The sequence below is a fragment of the Scophthalmus maximus genome, chromosome 19 (assembly GCF_022379125.1).
Source record: "Scophthalmus maximus strain ysfricsl-2021 chromosome 19, ASM2237912v1, whole genome shotgun sequence".
Classification (NCBI taxonomy): domain Eukaryota; kingdom Metazoa; phylum Chordata; class Actinopteri; order Pleuronectiformes; family Scophthalmidae; genus Scophthalmus; species Scophthalmus maximus.
The window spans coordinates 6962501-6982718 of NC_061533.1; the positions used below are offsets into that span (position 1 = coordinate 6962501).

Sequence of the window (20218 nt, forward strand, 5' to 3'; positions counted from 1 at the left end):
CCCCCCCCCCATTCCCCATTCATCACCACACTGTGTCATTTCAGGTCTTTTTCTTTTTTTTACCAGCAAGGGGACGTGTTTCAAATGTAACCCTGCACGCGTAAAGTGGGCCAAAGACATACGCGCGAGGAATTCTAAATTGGCCTCATGTGCGTTTTGGGGGGCTTTACATCACCAATGGGAACAAGTGTGGCGGGGCAGAGCGCACCGGTGCGCGGGGATGGATTTCACACAGACGAGGCTGCGACGTGTCCTTTTTTGGGAGAGCAGCAGGATTCCTTTGAGGCCAACAGGGCTCCATGCGGAGGACGCACACACGCACACACACACACACACACCGCCACGTCTCTGTGTGACTGTTTGGAAAGATATTCTGCTGAATCCGCGTTTTGCCACCGACCGCTCACCGCTCTTTAAATGACCCCAGCTGGAGTCATTTGGGTCCGTGTGGCCCATCACCAAAGGGTGTTGAGTTCATCGTTTAAATCCAGACCTGACGTTTGCGCTCTGCCGAGTCAAAACCAGACCCCGGGTTTCTAGAAAATCATCCCCATCGAGATTCTCACACGGGCCAAAACGTTTCACAGGCTGTGCGAATGATCTTGGAGCTCTTTGGTCTCATAAATAATCCTTTGATTACAAACGTTTCCATAATTATATATAATTCCTTACATTATTTTTTTGGTAGGGCGTCTTGCATCAATCACATGTTTTTAATTGTGCCGTTTCAGCCTCGGGCCCACAGAGCACGGGTAGTTAAAGTCAGACATGTGGGTGCACATGGGTGCAGTTATGTGACAGTTTGAAATAAAAGGAGAGAAGGGTGGCGGTGACATGTCGCGCCTGCGTCTCTCTTGGTGCAAGTTGCATCCAACCGGCTTTATTTGCATGAGATGTTCGCCGCAAGAGCAAGTTGATTGGCTGGCTGGGTCGCTCCCTGCAAGTGTAGAAGGATCATTGGCTGGTCTCTGAATTTGTGTGTTTGAAAATCCAGTCAGAAATAAGGGTTTAATATAATTGTAATCACAAGAAAGGCAGGAGGAATAGAAGGATTTTAAATTTTATATCTATTTAACGTCCTTGGCAATTTCCCCCTCAGGTGAAGAGAGCGGACTGGATGAACTGTCGACAGATGGCAAGCATCTCGATGGCATCATCAAGTACAACATGAGGAAGAGTTTGGATCTGGAGCAGGAGGGCTGCTACCTGCAGGCCGGCAAGAAGGAGTGTCTCGAGGAGTGTGGCTTCAACGCTACAGCCAAGACCATCTTCATCATCCACGGATGGACGGTACTTATCAGCCAGAAATGAATTTTACCATCATCGTATCTGGTTGCAGTCCATCTCCCCTCCTCGGATAATGAACCTCACAGAGTCAAACTATAGCACGAGTGTTGAGTTAACGGAGTGGAGAGCGCTTTGATTGTCGGAATTTATCATGTGAATGTGAAATATTTTGGCGCAGTGTGTCAGAGAGGAGACGCCGGGTTAAAGCAGTCTGCCTCACAACCATTGTCCCCTTTTCCCCTCTCTCCCCGTCGCAGATGAGCGGCATATTCGAAAGCTGGATGCACAAGCTGGTCTCTGCGCTGATGCAGCGCGAAAGTGGGGCCAATGTTGTGGTGGTCGACTGGATCACCATGGCTCAGCAGCTGTACCCGGACGCGGTCAACCACACCCGCAGCGTTGGCTTTGATATTGCCGCCATGCTAAACTGGCTTCAGGTGTGTAGTCCTGTCTTATAGCTACAAAGGCAATATGTCTTTATTGTGTCTGTATCGGGCATATGTATAAAAGAATCCCTGAATCTCGTGCATTTGGCGGTTTGCATGGTTTATAGTGTGGCGCATGATCCGGACAAACCTTGGCAGTGAAGTCACTAATGCTGAGTGACAAAAGATTAGCAGAGTACCTGCAAATCCACAAAACCTGCCTCCGTTCTGTTTTTATATGGGGTGATTCAAGAGATCACAGCCCTTTTCTGAGCCTGTCAGAACTGCCGAAAGGTGTTTGAAGATATGCTATGCTATGCTAATTATCTATTTTGTTGAATTAATAATGTGATGTTTTGGGAAAAATCCCAAGGCATTAGCTCTACTTTTGCTAAGTGCCATTAGATCAACGCCCATCAGAGAATCTAATGAGGATTAGAGTCTGTTTAGCACTTCTGAGGCAAAGACAACAATTCCCATTCAGCGGGACTGTCACAAAATTGGACCAGTGCACAAATGGCAAGTGAGCAAGGATTCAGGCACCCTGCCACTTAGTTGTAAACATGGACAAAGAGCATTTCATGGAGACAAACTGAGACAGATGGTGGAGGCAATGTTGCGTGGAAGGGACTGTCAGTAGATTTGGTCCGGGGTTAACTGAGCTTGGCGCGGCTGCGGGCACGATTGATCATCAATGCTGGCTGACATCCAGGATTTGTCCAGTGTGGGTGCGTGGCGGCAGCTGCTGATGTGAGCGCTGTGACTTCCTCTTTCCAACAGGATGAGCAGCAGCTGCCTCTGGACAAAGTGCACCTGATAGGCTACAGTTTAGGCGCTCACGTGGCCGGCTACGCGGGGACATATGTACGAGGGACCATCGGCAGAATCACTGGTGAGTGGAGCGACATGAATATGCAATAAACTGGTGGTCAAAGACGCTGCTGCCACATTCTCCTGACCCCTACGTCTTCTTTATTTCCAATAGGTCTAGACCCAGCAGGACCAATGTTTGAGGGTGTAGATGAACAGAAGCGCCTCTCTCCCGATGACGCCGACTTTGTGGACGTTCTGCACACGTACACCAGAGAGGCTCTGGGCGTTAGCATTGGCATCCAGCAGCCCATCGGGGACATTGACATCTACCCCAACGGTGGCGATGTGCAGCCCGGGTGTGCACTGGGCGACGTGCTGGCAGTGGCTGGAAGTAAGTGCTTGAGAAATGACAACCTGTTTGCAGATCTCTGCAGAACATTTTCGCAGGTTGCAGCCCAGCTTACCTGTCGTCCTCTCTTTTTTCTGCAGATTTCATGGAGGTGATGAAGTGTGAGCACGAGCGCGCCGTGCACTTGTTCGTGGACTCCTTGATGAACAAGGACCACATGAGCTTTGCCTTCCAGTGCACCGGCCCCGATCGCTTTAAGAAGGGCATCTGCCTCAGCTGCCGCAAAAATCGATGCAACAACATCGGCTACAACACCAGAAAGATGCGCAAGAGGCGCAACAGTAAAATGTACCTGAAGACACGTGCGGACACTCCCTTCGGAGGTGAGTTGCAAATTCATCAGTCCGTTTTATCTTTAACTACCTTGTTTGTTTCCTGGAGTAAAACTGATAAGCAACTGTATTGAGATATTGCAGAATTGCTTTCCTTTCAATGACAACAGTTACTAGTGTGAATCACTACTGCACACAACTCCTGGGTTGATTAAAGATTAACTGGGTTTTTGTATGTTTTCCTTCAAGGCTACCACTACCAGATGAAGATGCACGTGTTCAACAGAAAACAGTCGGACAACGCAGATCCCACCTTCCATGTCAAGTTATACGGCGCCAACAACGATACGACGAACATATTTGTTGATGTGTAAGTACAAACTCTCGTCTTTTTCTCACAAAACCACACCATCACAATCCATAAAACCACTGTGCTCTGGTTTGGACACTGACCTCCAGCATGTAAAGTCTCGCAGCCATGTTGCCTGTGGTACGTGGAAACACAGACTGCCTTGATTATAAATTTGGAGCTTGAACTTGAACTTTGTACTGACCTTTTCAAAGTGCCAGTCACATAGATTTATGATACACATCTAAGCTCAGACTGGCGGAGGAACTTCAGGAACTTCCAGTTCAAGTTTCCATAGATGCTGATGTTAGTTTGAAGCTGTTCATCTCAACATTGAAATGTAAAAGCATTACAACACGGCAGCAGCCGGCAGTTGAGATTGTAAAACGTGATTTGCCGAGTTAAAATGGTTGACTTAACCTGATTTCTCTCACCTCTGCTCAGCCACGATGACACCGTCGGTCTGAACCTGACCAACACCTTCTTGGTGTTCACCGAGGATGAAATTGGCGACCTGCTGAAGATCCGTCTGAGCTGGGAAGGAGATTCTGAATCCTGGGGCTCAGTCTGGAAGAACATCAAGAAGTCATTCTGGGCCTGGAACCCCAAACCTCCCAAGCCTGTGCTGCAAGTACGGCGGATTCGCGTGAAAGCTGGAGAAACGCAGAAGAAGTAAGTTTAAGTGGCGAGGCCGAGTGGTCACCGCATATGTGCCACTGTGCAGAAATGGGTTTCATTACACTGGTCGAACAATGCTTATAATGTTGTTTTTTTTATGTTGTCCCAGGTTTACTTTCTGTGCCCAAGACCCCTCAAAAACTGAAATCTCACCAGGAGACTCCATAACTTTTGTGAAGTGTCGTGATGGCTGGGAGGTGAAACCAAGAAAACGGTACGAAACTCAACGAGATGTTGCAAAGCTCTGCAAAATAATTATGCATAAAACACCCGATTCCCGGACAATCTGTATGAAAGTATGTGTGCGATTTACTGTTTTTGATCAACAGGCTGCCCATGTAACAACTCAGCACTTCAGCAACCAATGCACCGTCACCTCGGGGGACCCAACATGGAACAGTGAGGAGCCCTGCCTTCTCTTTATTTGAGCACTTTCCGTAGGAAGAGGATTGATCAGCCCACGTTGCGGAGGAGCTTCAGGTTTCAGACTCGGGAAGGTTCCTGAAGTGGCTTCTTGAAACGTGGACCCTGGGCTCTGTCCAGCGTACGAGGCAGCAGGGAAACGGCTTGCAGGCTGGAAGCGGAGGCAGTCCTGAATCCAAGATTACATGGAGGAGTTGCAGAATGTTCCTTTGTGTGGACTAGTGAAGTAGAATACAGATGTATGCCAGGGGACATAGACCAGCAATTGTAGTCGCTGTACTGTACATTTTAAAAATATTTTCTATTTATGAAAAGAATGGAAGCACTGCAAGACCAACGTTATTTATCAGAACACATCCCAGTTGCAGTATTTGTGTGTGTGCGTGTGTTGTTGTTGTTGTTGTTTTTATGTGGGTGATTGTGTCCGTTGTCCCCAAGAAATGTGCCTTTCTGCTGAGAGAGATTACTGATACACTGTATAACTGAAGGAGATACCTGATCTCATTGCACACAATCTTTCTGAGGGTGCATAGTGTTACTGTTACTGTTTGTGGCTTATTTTTGGGGTTGTGTCTATGTATATAATGTAAATATCTTTTTGGAAAAATAAATGCACCTGTTATTTGTAGAAACTGTTGTCACCTCTCTCGTTTCTCGTTTTTGTAACTGTTGCTTCATCTTTTGAAAGACTTCAGTGTCTTTTATTGGCACCAGCCTCATTAAGGATGGAATTATAGTTCTCTCAGATACACTATATATACACTATAGTTCTCTTGGCAAACTTGCTGCCCATGCATGAGCTTCCAAGGGCCCCATTCCACTCAAACGTATCTGCAATTTGCTAGTGACAGTCGTTTGTGAAATGCACCATTTGCTATCCGACTAAGTGGTGCTCGCAAATCCCTTACTGGGCATAGGGTTAGTGCAGACACGCCACACAGTCAAGCTAGGCCATGATCAGGAACATCAGCTGACCGCAGAGATCTCGATGCCAGCCCACATCAGCTGACGTCTCAGCTGATCCTATTTGTTCGCTCTATTTAAGCTGCTCCAGCCTGCCTTCTCTTCTTGCTTTGACTTCGCAGCCCACCTCCGCCCCAGCTCCTCCTTTTCATGCTGTGTTTGACTCCATCCATGTCGTGTTGTCATGCACTACTTTATTCTGGGCTGGGGGGTCTTTAGCTGCTGCTCTCCCTACTTTTGGGAAGGTAGGGATGTGTGCGCTCCCTAACTCAGGCTTTCCTTGTATACACGTGGAAGGGTAGGGATGTGTCTGCACAGAAACCATACCGCCAAATGTAACTCATTGTGATTATTGAAATTAAAACATTTTAACTACAGTGTTCCTGACTGAATTATGGAACTAATGCCTGATTTACTAATTGATCCAACCCCTGTCAGGATGATTTTGCAAGTGTTTGCCTTCGCTGTGTCTACTATACATATGAAAGCTTTGTCTCAATAAATACGATTTTTCCTGCATCTTAGCATCTTTACAAATTTCACCATAATAAGGACACGTTTAGAAAAAGGCTTTTTGTCTTAGAGTTGCCTTTAAAATGTCCAACATCAGTTGGTTTGTTTTCTGCTTGAATCGTGTGCCGTTGGAAATCAAATTTGTTTATTTTTTGCCTGAACGTGCGACTAAATCGACCAACACTTTTGAGCTATCTGCGGAGCAAGTTTGGTAAATGCTATATGACGGTGAATTTAATTCTTTGAATATTTTTAATAGCACCTATTTGTTACCACGCATGCTTGCATGTTCACTAGTAATCATATCTTTCAACATGAGGTCAAACCTCCCTGTAATTCACGGTTTGGATTGTGAGTAGTAATAAATCAGGAATGCAGCAAACATTCCTAAGACGTAGTGACACAACAACATGTGTTAGTGCATGCAGCAGTGAAGTGGCAACATCCTGCTGAGCCCCCCCGGTCCCTCCTAAACTAAATGCCTGGCATAACAAATGACAGAAACTCAAATATTGCACAACACGCCGTCCTCTTCTGTCATGTACCTCTGAAATGCCTGCAAGGTTAGTATGAGCACAAATGTCTTGACGTCAGGCGGTTGTCTTTAAACTTTGCAATACCCCTCATATGTTTTTCATTGTCTTGTTATATTATTCTGTGCTGTTTTGCTCTTGTGTGAATCTCACTGCAGCCCTGACCAATTTTACCCAAAGTCAAACGACTTCCAGTAAGCCCACAAGTCGGTCTGTTGCCATAAACCTGGAGCTGTCTTGCCCCCACACTCACCAACATACCACCCAGTGTTAATCTGGTGCCCCACTTAGTCATAGAGTATCTTAACACTTTTGATTCTAACTGCCGCCCACAAAACTACAACCTTTTAAGTCACCGTCTAGTCATTCAGTCCAGCTTCTTGTGTCACACCTTACTGGTTTAACCCACCACAATACTTAGCATTCCAGTGCTATTGAGAGATTTATATGGTTGTTTGACAAGAAAATCTTAACGTAAGTTCATTCTTTTTTTTCTTTTCATGTCACCACATGATTCCAATTGAAGACTTTCATTAAATGATGACAGGTCGTCTATGGGGGTTGATCATATCCTAATTCTGTCGGCAGATTGTGTCTCCTTTCCATGACCCTTATCATTTCACTGACATACTGTCCTTCAGATGGTTGGTAAAGGAAAAGTTTCTCTTTTGATTTTCTTACTCTCATGTTTACAGGCCAAATATGAAGCTTCAATCTTCAGTCAGTAAACTTTGCTTAGCACAAAGCCTGAGAACAGTGAGAATTTCCCATTGATCAGTCATGTAACTCGATCAAAACGAATTGTATGTGGGAACCACAGCCTGCTCCAACAGGTTGTATTACTTGCACAGTATCTGAATAAAACTGAGCCGTGTCAAACCAAGCACAGGTCTTTGGACATCAGACCACGTTCCAGGTTTTCAGGGAGGGCTGGTTTTAAATTGCCAGTTATCCCTCCCTTCTTGGAACTGGGCTCTGGTGGATATTTTGTTTAAAGACACAGTTCAACACAAGAACAATATGAACAATAGCACAGCCCCCAGTGGTAAAAAAAAAAAAATGAAAGAAAAATATCTTCAAACACAGGATTGGAAAGCATCGTTGCTGCCACTAAGCCTGACGGGTATTTATGGTTTATTGAATTCAAGTTATTAGATTCAATTCCTAAGATGATTGTGGGTTGTTTACATTGGCATCAAAGTCTACATAAAACAGGCCTTTATCTCAATTTCTACATATATTATGCTAGTCTCTGTAGTATAACACACAGTAGTTATTGTTATGTCTATGAGTGTCTATCCAATATATTATATCAAGCACTCTTGAAAGATTATTGCTCTACCTGGACCACTATAAGGTTTGATTTTTATTGAGCAGATGAATATGTAATGTGCAGCATCTATAAGTCATCCCAACTGTACCATTGTTACCACATCCGTCTCTCAAACAGCCGTCGAAATTCAGGGGAACTCCACTTAGAAAAACCGAAACCTAGCAGACAAAAACAATCGTGTTTGTTTCATCTTTTCATTTAAAAAGGAAACAAAGAATATATATGTATATATATATATATATATATATATATATATATATATATATATATATATATATATATATATATATATATATATATATACACACACACACACACACACACACACACACACTGCATATATACAAAGAGAAAATAAAAGATCTAAAACTTGAACATTCACAATCCAACTGAATCAACCTGAATACGTTTTTGCGGATCACTTTTTTGGCTTGTTTGTCTCAAGGTCGTTCATGCAGTCTTCTTTCATTGCTTCCAAATCATTAGGCACAGCATGCCATGGGCTGGTCCGTGTTGCTGGTTACCCCCCTGCGCCACGTGCCCGCTGCCCTGCGGATCAGCAGCAGAGAGCAGGGCGGAGCGGCGGGGGAGGTCACCTCACATGACCCCCGGTGGTCCACGCGCGCACCGACGGACCTCAGAGCGAGGAGCGGCTTGAGAGATGTCTCATGAAACGTTTCATGACATCACAGTGGTCACAGTGGACACACTCGGCAGAGCTGGACGTTGACCTCCCCACACCCGCTGCACTTACTGCACTCACTGCATGATGCCACTTGAGTGGTTGTGGCAAGCCAGTCAGCGTCTGGCTAAAGTTGAAAGCACTGAGGTCATATGGTCTTCTCTGTCTTTCCAAGCAAGACGTCGTCCACATCTTCTGGGAATCTAAGTCGTGAGAAGGACAACGGTGGACCTGGCTTTTGTTTTGAAGGAATATGCTCTTCGGTCTGATTATTTGAACAAACGATTCGTCGGATAGAAGATCTGAGAATAGTGTTTTTGTTATGTGATCATAGAAGCCTGGAGCAGTGGAGGGTTACACTGGATACGTCAGCCATAAGCCATTCTCCCTGCCTCAACCATGAGAAGCTTTGTGTTTGTTTTCCCTGTCAGAGGTGAAGAATCCAAACTGAGCCGTCTATTTGGCTTTTTATGTGACTCTGTCTTTGTCACTCACGTGATTTTGTCTCGAGGGAATTTGGCAGAAAAAGCTCATCCTTTTGTCTTAATTAAAGGAGATAAGCATATTTTCCTTTTTTTTTCATGTGACTGTTCCCGTCTCTGCAAACAGGAAAGGCAAGACCAACGCAATGTCGATGCCAGCCAATGCAGCGCAGTTGGGGTCTGCTAAAGGAAGTTGAACCAGTTAATGTTTCACTATGATACAACATTAGTCTGCAAGTTGCTTTGTTGGTCAATCAAATACATGCGAGTGCACACTCCTGACACATTGCACTGTATCAGGAGTCATTTTGACTATTTACGTCGCAGTCGTCACAACGAAAGGTGAAATGGTTCTTGCCGTGATCACTTTCAAAATCCAGTCAGTTCGTCCCGCATCGCATTTCATGTCTCACCTTAAACTACACACCTCACGGTGCTACAGTAGATGGAAAGTTAACAGATCTCAAGATTCCTGTGGGGCACACGAATGTCTGCCTCAAATTTCATGGCAATTCATCCCATTAACCTTCAAGATATTTTACTCCGAGCCACAAATGTCAAATGGTGGTGCCGGGAGAAAGAGTCAGATGGTCTCCAAAGTCACTAGGATTCCTCCTCTGGGGGCCGAGAAAGTGACATTTCCTGGCAGTCCACCTTATATTTGTGAGGTACTTTCAACCATCGATGCACCTGTCGCGTTTCAAGGTGGCCTGCGACTACAGTAGATCAACGCTTGCATATCTGCCTGTCTTTTTATTTGTCGCTGCCATGTGATGCATATCTGGCTGACATCATGACGTCAAAAGGAAACCAGGGTCAGTGCTCACATGCAAGAGAACACTGCTCTATCTTGAGGGGGGGGGGGGGGGGGGGGGGGGGGGGGGGGTACACAATCCACAGTGAGTATCTATTTCAACCTATCATAAATGACCTACTCAAAATGAATATCCAATTGGAGATCACGGAATTTGATGTCTGTGTACAGTATGTTTTGACAGCGTGCACCATTTGTTTGTTTACAGGCGGCTATAATTACACTGTCATCTGGTCCCTGCATGTGAGTGTTAGTGGGTGTGTGAGGTCAGAGAATTTTCCACAGGTCTCCTCAGTGCCTATTGGTGCACTCTTTTTTTCTCTCCATCTGACACCACTGTTACAGTGTCACATTTGTTCCCCTGTTACCTTCCCAGTCAAGTGCATGTGTGTGGCATCAGTGTTGTGACTTGCCTAAGAGGTGCGTCGCGGTCCTGGCTGCTGTAAGAGGCATCCAGTCATGTTTTACGACTTCCAAGGAAAAATTCTTCAGTTCAATTTCACAACAGAGGTGCAGGTGGAAACATCCTTTACACGTGAGCACAATGAAGGACATGAAAGTCTTCCAAACCAAGATGATTGATAATGTGATGTCATATATTGATGTTCTGAAGTAGCCACACTATGTTGTTACAACAAGACGAGATTTACTTCAGGGTCTCAGCTCTTAAAACTCAACTCTATTCTTGGTCAATAACATTTAGCATATAAATTTGAAGTCTCTAAAGTTTCTACTGGTATCACGAGAACCAGTCTAAAATGTTGACATGTGGAGGCATTGACGTCACAAACCAAATTCTATATACATTTTTGCTTGTGGATAAAGTCCAGTCTAAAGTCCAGTGCATAGAAAATAATAGTAGAATCTATTTTCTTTTCTGCTCTTTCTGCTCCTTCTCTGAAAAGAGAAGTCGTTGGCAAAAGAAGACCAAAACCAAGTAAAATGTGTCACAGAACAAGAACGAACACCGCACAGGTGACTCATTTTTAACATTGACCTTCATGGTTATCTGGCGGGAAACTTTCGGGGGTGAATTTCAGGAAGCGAGGCAAGGTCGTCGCCACAAGGCTATGGTTATGTTCTCATGTTTCCATGAAAGAGCTTTATTTCCTGAACTCAAGGCTCATTTCTCTAACACACAAGTGCAGAGGTCGGGTGAGGTGAGGCCAGGGGTCGTTGTCCCATCGTAAAGCTCCTTCTCAGCCGGACCTCTGTCGGGCCTCTGAGCTGCCCACGCCGTGCTGCCCTCGGGCCCTGTATCACACCATACTCAACAGTGACCACACCCCTACCAGAGAGTGCACAAAAGAACAACTGGAGACACGAGCGAGCCAATGGCGCAAGAGCTGGCCATGTAAACCCGGTTGACCCAGTCAGCTGTGAGCCGGAATCCCTATCAGTTCTCATCATTTTCTCTCATGGAATTCCTCCTATTGAGAGGGGAATTACTGGCTCTGTCTGAATGTCACGACTTTTATCCCACAGATGTCAGTTTGGAGTTATCGTACACTCGGGAACTCGGTCAACACTGACACTGTGCATTGATTGAGAACACTGATTCGTCACTAAAGCAGACATTTATAATAAAAAAAAAGAATTAAGTTTCCATTTGCAGGAAATATCTGAAACCCGATGGTATTTACATACAAAGCTCTGTGGAACCAACTACTTTGTTTCAATGATTTTGATGAACTAGGCTGTGACGCCATCAAAGGCCTTTTCCTCTAATGTCCATGTGGGCGGTGCTGAACTTTTTAAAGGAATAATTCTACATTTTACAAAATGATGGCCTAAATACTTCAAAAACATGTCTACTAGCTTTACTAAAGCTAATTAATATCAACATATTGTATCTTGTTTGTTGAATTTGCACATAGGGTGTGACGTGGTGCATTTAAGAACAACAGTAAACCAGTTTGTCGAGCACCAAACTCGACCAAACTGCCAATTTTGTGACATTTCTGTTTGTGTACAGATTAAATGAAATGAGACAAAAATTGCTGTTTGCTCAACTGAAGATGAGTCAAGACATGTACTTCTGAACATTTTGGAGAGAAGAAGGCTGCTGGCCATCTGCATGCTAAGCTAACAGAGTCATACATCTCATCTCCAGCCAAATGCAGACTCATGAGATCGCCGTTGATTTTAGCATCTCATTCTCGGAAAGAAAGTGAATGAGAGTATTTCCCATAACTATTCCTTTATCTCGTTTACTTTACTCAAAGCCCACCCTGACCTATTTGTGTGGGTGTGTGGGCGTGTTTGTGATGAAGAAAAAGGCTTGATCTTGCACAGATGTTTGATGAAAGATGGCTGATCCTCTCATTAGTGTTCACAGTGGTGAATAGAAGAATTAAAGGGGCAGTAAGCGATTTTTACACGTTTTGTAAAAATCAGCAAATGTGTCCTCGCCGTCCGCTAGCTGTCGCTTTTGTGTGCCGGAAAAAAATCTGGGTTTTTCTGCCGCAGACTCCCATACCGGAGGTCGCGGGGTCGCGGCCCGGTCAGAGCAGTAAAATCACAACAAAAACAACAAAGAGAGAAACAAGCTTTCTCCAAGAATTGGCTTACTGCCCCTTTAGCTTGACAGCCAAACCAAAACGCTTGACGTGCATCTGGGTCACTATAAGACATGTCAGGATGCACATTATGAGAGTGGAGAGTCGGGTTCGTCTGCATCACATAACCAGGACTGTTACACAAAACAGTGTTATATGAGACATTGCCGAAGAAGCCTCCAGACCACTCGGGTCAACCATCTGTGAGACAGGCGTAATACACACGATATGAAAGGTGTTAAAAGATGTATTAGTCCCAAATTCCCTTTCACAATGTGGGTGAAAGGTCAATCGTAGGCACAGTCGGCGAGTCGACTCAGTGCTGTGGGTCAACCTCTCTCGATCAGGTTTACTCAGGAGCTGAGTAAAGAAAACCTCACCGTGGCATCGAACTGAGCCATTGCTTGTTTAACCAAAGATTAAACAAAAAAACCAACAAAAAAAAAGAAGTAAATAGGCAACGTGTTCCCTGATTTTTGGTTTGTTGGTTTGCCCAGGTGAAAACATAACTTCGTTGGCGGAGGCACAGTCACTAAAGTTGCTTTCAGACATGCCATTGTTCTTATATCAAGTAATCAACAACAACGATGAAGATCATTTCAATGCACTTTGATGAACCTTTACTGCAAGATGCTTAAATTGTTGGATTACGATCGGGTTATTTCCACTGCCTTTATATAACTCGTTACTCGCACTTTGCTTCTCGCTCACAGATGGGCAAGATTTCAACTCCTCTCCAAAGCTCTCTCGTTGGCCGTGACATAAAAGTGTCAATTTGTAAGATTCATCAGACCGAGAACCAATCAACCAAATTCTAAAATGACCCTGAAACCAGGTCTGAGCCCTTAAACAGCCCGACGAAGAGGCGAGGATCTGCCAATATGTTCTCATTTCGCCCCCCAAAAATGTTTTCACTCAAAGGTCCTGAACCTCTCCCACGGAGTCACAGAGAACCTCACTGTTAGAGGGACAACATTGGACTGAACTCTACGCTTCAGCCAACGCACACACCCACACACACACACACACAGGCAGCCTCTGGTGCCGCTCAGAACATTGTCATTTTCTTCTGCGGCCATTTCATGGTGTCAGAGATGTAGGCTGAGACTTTCTCATGGGAACGAGCCAGACGAGAAGGAGGAATGCAAAGAAATGCCCTTTGAGCTGAAAGAAAGTGGTCCCAAAAAAACAGAAAACGGTAATCTGCTGAGAATAGGATTTATGTAATTCTCACATGTCACAAAAGAATACGTTTCGGGTCTCATGTCTGTGGTGATTCAGCTTCTTGAAATGAGCTTACGCTTTTTAAGTTTAAAAATAAAGTCTGGGCACGAGAAAGCAGGGTCAGAATACAGGAGTGCTGTTGTGTGTATGGCAGAGTTACTGTACTCGGCAAATTGCTGAATTTCGAATGTTGCAAGTGGGACGTGAAATTCCGAAGATTTAGGAGTGTAATTTTTCGGTGACAGTTACTGGGTGTGCGCTGTGTACAACTGATAGGGCTTTGGCTTGACGTGCTCCCGTGGTTGTGGATGTATGTGTCAGCATTAACAGCCATTCAACTGTATGTTTTTTTCACACTCAGACCACAACAACTGTACATACCATGGGTGATTTGAGGCCAGTTTACCGCTCGAATGATTACAACACCTATTTTTCCCTGCATTCATAACAAAATAATCCGCTTTATGCCAAAGACCTACAACAAAACATTTACTCTTGTTTGTAATTCAGTCTAATCTGTTGGGTTTTTTTTTCAACATGAACATGTTCGAGTTTGAATGACGCACTAACCAAGGTGTTATGAGACTATAAATAATAAATAACAGCCCGCAATTAGACACTGGTCTTTCATGGCCGCATTCAGGTCAGTGGCGTATGGTGCCGCTGCCCAGTCCAAATTCATGAAATGCATTTGTCTTTGAAGTCATATGGTTTCATTCATATGATCTGCAGATTCCTTTTTTCTTTCTTTTACAGTAGATCAAACACATGTGGATTGTCTGAGGCCCAACTCAGTGCAGCAGCGGACAGATCCCACCTCAAAGGGAACTTCACTTTTCATCAGTGCCACGCTGGTGTGGAATGAGGATTTACTGTTAATCTTTTAATACCAACAGCATGTTTCACGGACACATTTCGTTTTTTCCATTGGGGAAGGGAGCGGGGAGGGGCAATTGTAAGAGCACAGAGGGCACACACTCATCACACGTCTAAGTCATTCAAATGTGGCCACTTAGAAAATGATGATTTAGTAACACTTTGTTTTTAAAGGGGTTTTAAGCACATTTTCATTGCGGACATAGAAAAAAGACATTAGCGGAAATGTCAGAAACATTCTTGCACGTCGATTTCATTCAATATTTTCTACTGACTCCTAAACATGTTATTCCATTTGTGCAGATATAAAGCCAGGTGATGCAAACATATTGACAGCTACATTATATTGGTGTGCAGCAGCCACTTCCTGTCTACACTTCTTTTGATTGCACGGTGCTACGGAGGCTTTAAATCACAGCACAATCTTTCCTTTAGTTATTTTGGGTGCAATTCAATTTAGATAATCACTCCTGTGAAAAAAGTAATGAACTATGTCTTTACACACAAATTGGCGCAGAACCATATCCAGGTGTGTGTATTCTGGCAGACGTGAACCGTGGAGCAGTGCAGCTGCACTGAGAATGCAATAAAAGCCAGATATGAAAATGGAATCCTAACGTACTGTAACCATAAAACATCTAGTGTTATCTGTGCATGCTCGTAAAACATGAATATTTCCTCGTTCAACATTCGGAACAACAGGAGAAGAGCTGTGCAGATAGGTTTTCCAGACCTGCCCCATCCTCCAGGTATTCAGCTTTTTTAAATTTCTTTTTAATTTGTTTTGGTTGATATTGCACAGAAATTAGCAAAATAAAAATCATAAAATAAGAAAGTGCCCTCGTTCAGTGAACAGAAAAACTAAATGTAACTTGGAGGACTGCTGCGAGACAGGAGGGACAATGACTGTCTTCTGTCCAAAAGTACATCTGCTCTAAATTTTCAAGATAAAAAAACAAGGAGAGCAGCAGGGTGTCCCTGGTTGTTCTGTTTGCTTTGATTAGAAACAGCAGAGGATGAAGGAACTTCATTGGGCTTGTGCCACTATTGAACTTCAGCTGCTTGCTTCTATTAAAAAAAACCATATGCTTTTAATTGTTTTTAAATTCTGGATATGATAATACTGTTGGTTATCAAAATGTGTTTGACCGTAGGTTCTCCACTATATGATCACTGCGCATTTAAAACTTCTCATTGTGGTGTTTCTTTATTTGTATGCTAGTGAGGACTCTGAAACCACTGTTGATCTACTGTCAAAGAAGTTCCACCCTGTGTTATGGCCTCGGGGAATGAATCATCACTGTAAGCATGAGGCACACCCTCCTGGAAGGGGAGACTCACAAGGTGAACATTTTGGCAAACAACCATGGGAACTGACTTTAAAGCTGCAATGATCAATATCTTTGTATCAATAATTTGTTGGAAAGGTTGAGGGGTGAGCACCACCTGATCACCAGTCGGTGTTTAATTTGGAGGGGACCTTCGGAGGAGAGTAAAACAAAACTTCTGTTGGAGTAACTTAATAAGCCGCCAGCGCTATGGAAAGTTCCACATCTTTTACTTCATTGTTCTGGTTTCATGGCCCGCAAATGTGCTCTTTTGGTTCAGTGTCACTGTTCAAATCAACCTTCTTTTCTAATGTTTCATTCATTAGCTCCTGAGCATAGCGGCGCATTTGCCAGATAGTTCATTCAGATGTTGGTGGAGACCAAAAAGGGAGCTAAAAGAGTGTGTGTAGTACACTTGCATAAATATACTTTTCTTTCTCTTATAATTGAAGTAGCCAGTAACCCAGTCTGTAAGACATGACAGACATTTGTTGTACATCAAAGGGAAATCATTTCATAACCACATTTTCACTGAACTTGTTGTGTCATTCAATTTTTTTGGGAAATGTGGAGTTGTGTCACATCAAACAGTAAATCAGATAGAGCTAGTGTTAAAGGCTGAGAAGGAGATGACAAAATAACTTTCAGGCTTTGGTAAAGTTATGATGAACTTGCTCTGGCAACTACGATTTCACATGTACGTATGTATATATATATATATATATACATATATATATATATATTGCTTTTTTGTCAAACTTTTGGTATAAACATGAATTGACTTGCATTGCTGTACTCTGCCGTTCTATTTTTTTATTTTCCCCATCTTCCCCATCCATATTTTTTCTTCATCCGCTGTATCATGTTAAGAGAAATCCTCCAAAAGAAGTTTTGTGTTACTTTCCTCCAAAGGTCCGCTCCAAATTAAACACTGACGTGTTATCGAGAAGCGCTCACCTCTCAACCTTTTCAACCTCCCGATGTATGGGAACGGACTTCCTGGGCTTTACTGTATGTTATGGTTTTCTGTGGGAATCTGCGTTGGGTAAGAAACAGAAACAGGCGCGTCCTGGCTTGATATAGACTATGCAACCCCTTGAAGGCAGATGACGGTGTTCTCACCTGAAATTACAAATTTCGCAGTGGGACAGATGTGCGAATACCTAAGCACACTCGCAGCACAACCCGACTACAACCTCTCCAAAAAGGAAAAGATTAAAGGGTGACCATGAACGGGAAGCACTCCTGTCCAGGGCAAACACAGACATAGTCGTGAGCAGAATAGACTCAGGGGGATTTCCCCCCGGGACTGTGTATTTTGTGAATGAATGAGTAGCACACAATGGCGGCAGACAAGCTCAGGAGATACAAGGACGAGAGCTTTAGGAGAGAGAAAAGAAGAAAAAAATGACTGACTAGCACACATCAACAAATGGTGACCACTTCTTCCCCTGGCAGTTGGTTGTTAGTCATGAAATAGTATTTCAGAAAGAATGAAAGGAAGCCACGGAAACTGAGAGAGAGAGAGAGAGAGAGCGAGAGAGAGAGAGAGGGGGGAGCACAAACATGTTGATTGGCTCAGGGCTTGGTGCCTGATTCTAGGCCCATTGTGATTGGCTGAGAGGTATGGCCTCACCTTAAAAGAGGGTTACTCCAGTTCAATGACACTGAGATTTCCATACGTGTGTGCGCGCGTATGTGTTGGCGTGGCAGGAAACTGAACATCCACCACAAAGACATGCCATTCAAATCAGCAGCATGTGTGGGCATCGATCTCTGCCTTCCTGATCACCACGGACCCAGGCGCAACAATCACACTTTTGTTTCCTTAATTGTCAGAAAATCCTTCAAAGGTGCCGATGGAACAGGGAGAAAAAAAAAGAAATCCAGGATCGTATTTGTCACAGAAAACTTGACAGTATACAACTAAACAAAGGCAGTTTGATGCATCACATTTGCAAGGTTTAACAGAAGACTTCCTTTAACAGTCGCACCATTCAGGCACACAAATGTGACAGGCAGTGTGTCAACATCATCAGCAATGGCAAGGAAAGTAATCACTTTGAAAACATCACCGAGGACCGTAAAAGCTGAATTCGAATAAAATGAATTCATAGGCATGTACACATTCCTACTCTGTGTAGGAATGTGTACATTCCACCCCCCCCATGACAATTCTAACCCTGACCCTGACCCTTTCCCCACTCTCCTCCACCAAACCCTTAAACTGACCCTAATCCCTGGACCGTGACCCGGTGCTCTCTTTGAATGTTAGCCACTGAAGGCGTGGCACTTGGCCAAACAAAGGGACTTTGTATCAAATCCAACTCTAGCCCTGAGTGAGAAAGAGTCTATGATTCATAATTTGCCAACCAAACCAGACACATTATAAGAGAGAGATAACCCCCTTAAAGAATCCTGAATAGAAAAGTCTGTGATGCCAAAAATTGTGGTTGTATGACACATGTGCCTCCCCAAATTCAAATAGCCAAACAGGAAATGTCTTCCTCTTCTTTTTAAATAAAGCCAAAACTAAAGTTTGAAAGTTTGAAGTGGACTATGTCTTTAAAACACCAGAGGCCAGTCGTTACTGATCTCCTCCAAAGTCCCCATGTGTCTTCACCACAGGAAGGCGGTTGCGCGCCATTGCTGTTTGATATGAATACTAAAAGTGAGCACCAACGATGGATGGGTAATCATGGATTGATCTGAAAAGAGTGTGAGTGTGTCAACGTGGTTCTAAAGCAAAACACGTTTTGTAAAAATCTGCGGATATTTCCTCACTGTCTGTTACCTGTCGTACGTGTGCGTGCGCTGCCCCTTTAATGTACGTTTAACCTCTGCTTTAATTTCCCCTTTGGCAGTTATTTTCTGAAATTTCGCCTCAAATAATTCTGGGGTTTGACGAAGGTTAAGTTGGGATCCCAGTACAATGGAAACAGACCAGAATTCTTTTACACAGAGTACAGGCGGGTTTACATGGCCGCGCAGAGCACATAACGTGCATACCTGGTGAGTCAGACATCAAACACACCCATGTGTTTGATGTCTTCCGTCAGCTATCGGAAGTGCAGACGCTGACAAGAAAGCTGGAGAACACATGAGCCTGCAGCTATTCATCTCTGCATATGAATGTCTGTGTTTCACACTAACACACACACGCGCGCACACACACACGCGCGCACACACCTCATTCCATTCTGGACACATCTCAATGGAGGAAAAATAAATAAAACAAAGTGTTATGCAACTGATTGCGTCTTTAATCGCTCATCCCATGAGTTTTAGCTCCATTTCATGACAATGACCTGAGAAGTAACAAAGCTCAAAATGGCGACTATCTAAACAAAGATAGTCACAAATTTTTCTCCGCCAGTATCTAAAACAGACCTCAAACTATGGCCCCCTCAAAACATAGACGTTTTTATTGGAGGTTGTTGGTGATTAGAAATCAATAGATGTCTGTTGCTTTCATTAACTGTCTCATGTACATAAACACGATGGACTGCAAGAAACTACTCCATGTCGATTTTTGGCTAATCTGACCTGAAAAACATCAAATCAAATCTTGTCCGGATCAAGGACATATAACATGTTTCTGATTGGCTCCACACCAACAGCAACTACTTGTGACCTTGAGAACTTTTGGTCACAACAGCTCTGGTATGTGTATATATATATAGCCTAAATGCTAAATATAATGATAGAAATACTGGTCATCTGAATGGAGCGTATGAACACACCTTCAGTTTTTGTGAGATGATCATTTCCTGGCAGAAGGACATGATGAAAATGACCCCTAACTTCAACAAAAGGCATGGTGCAGGCAGATGCTGGGTGAGTTCTGCTGGATTTACATGTCTGGTAACTTGTATTTCCCGTTGTGCAAACCATGATAACTGTGGCAAACACTAAACAGTAAACTTTCCAAAAAGTTTTCAAAAAAAGGTCAGACAATTTAGACGCAACTTTGTATATGAAGTCAGAGGGTGAATAGCTGCTACGACTGCTGCCCGTTGCTTCATGCACCAGCACGTGCGATCAGATAAACGGTGCGATGCAGACATGCAGAGAGCAGACCTAGTCCACACTAATACTTGCACTTTGAGCGACTGCGGTTTAGTGCCATAATGAGCAGGAGCGAGGCGTTTCACAACCACTGCATGGCGAACACTACCTGTGTGTGTCTGCCTTCAGAAATGACTTGGCATTTTAAAAGCTGCTGCATATGGCCCGAAAGGACAAAGGGGGGTTAG

At 43.9% G+C, this 20218-nt stretch overlaps 1 protein-coding gene and 1 long non-coding RNA gene across 3 annotated transcripts in view; both read left to right on the forward strand.

Moving 5' to 3' along the window:
• lipg (lipase, endothelial) overlaps positions 1 to 5293 on the forward strand; it is a 9731-nt gene extending 4438 nt beyond the window's left edge. For both annotated transcript variants that reach the window (XM_035641214.2, XM_035641213.2), the window contains 9 exons: positions 1100 to 1290; positions 1545 to 1724; positions 2493 to 2604; positions 2698 to 2916; positions 3015 to 3257; positions 3456 to 3576; positions 4000 to 4227; positions 4343 to 4447; positions 4563 to 5293. In XM_035641214.2, the coding sequence (XP_035497107.1) occupies positions 1100 to 1290; positions 1545 to 1724; positions 2493 to 2604; positions 2698 to 2916; positions 3015 to 3257; positions 3456 to 3576; positions 4000 to 4227; positions 4343 to 4447; positions 4563 to 4575 (1412 nt within the window). In that variant the 3' untranslated portion in view covers positions 4576 to 5293. The remainder of the gene's footprint in view (positions 1 to 1099; positions 1291 to 1544; positions 1725 to 2492; positions 2605 to 2697; positions 2917 to 3014; positions 3258 to 3455; positions 3577 to 3999; positions 4228 to 4342; positions 4448 to 4562) is intronic.
• Positions 5294 to 14581: 9288 nt separating this feature from the next.
• Positions 14582 to 19350, forward strand: LOC118314599. The gene is made up of 3 exons (XR_004794684.2): positions 14582 to 14713; positions 15337 to 15383; positions 15857 to 19350. It is a non-coding gene; the product is annotated as an uncharacterized LOC118314599 (long non-coding RNA).
• The last annotated feature ends 868 nt before the right edge of the window (positions 19351 to 20218 follow it).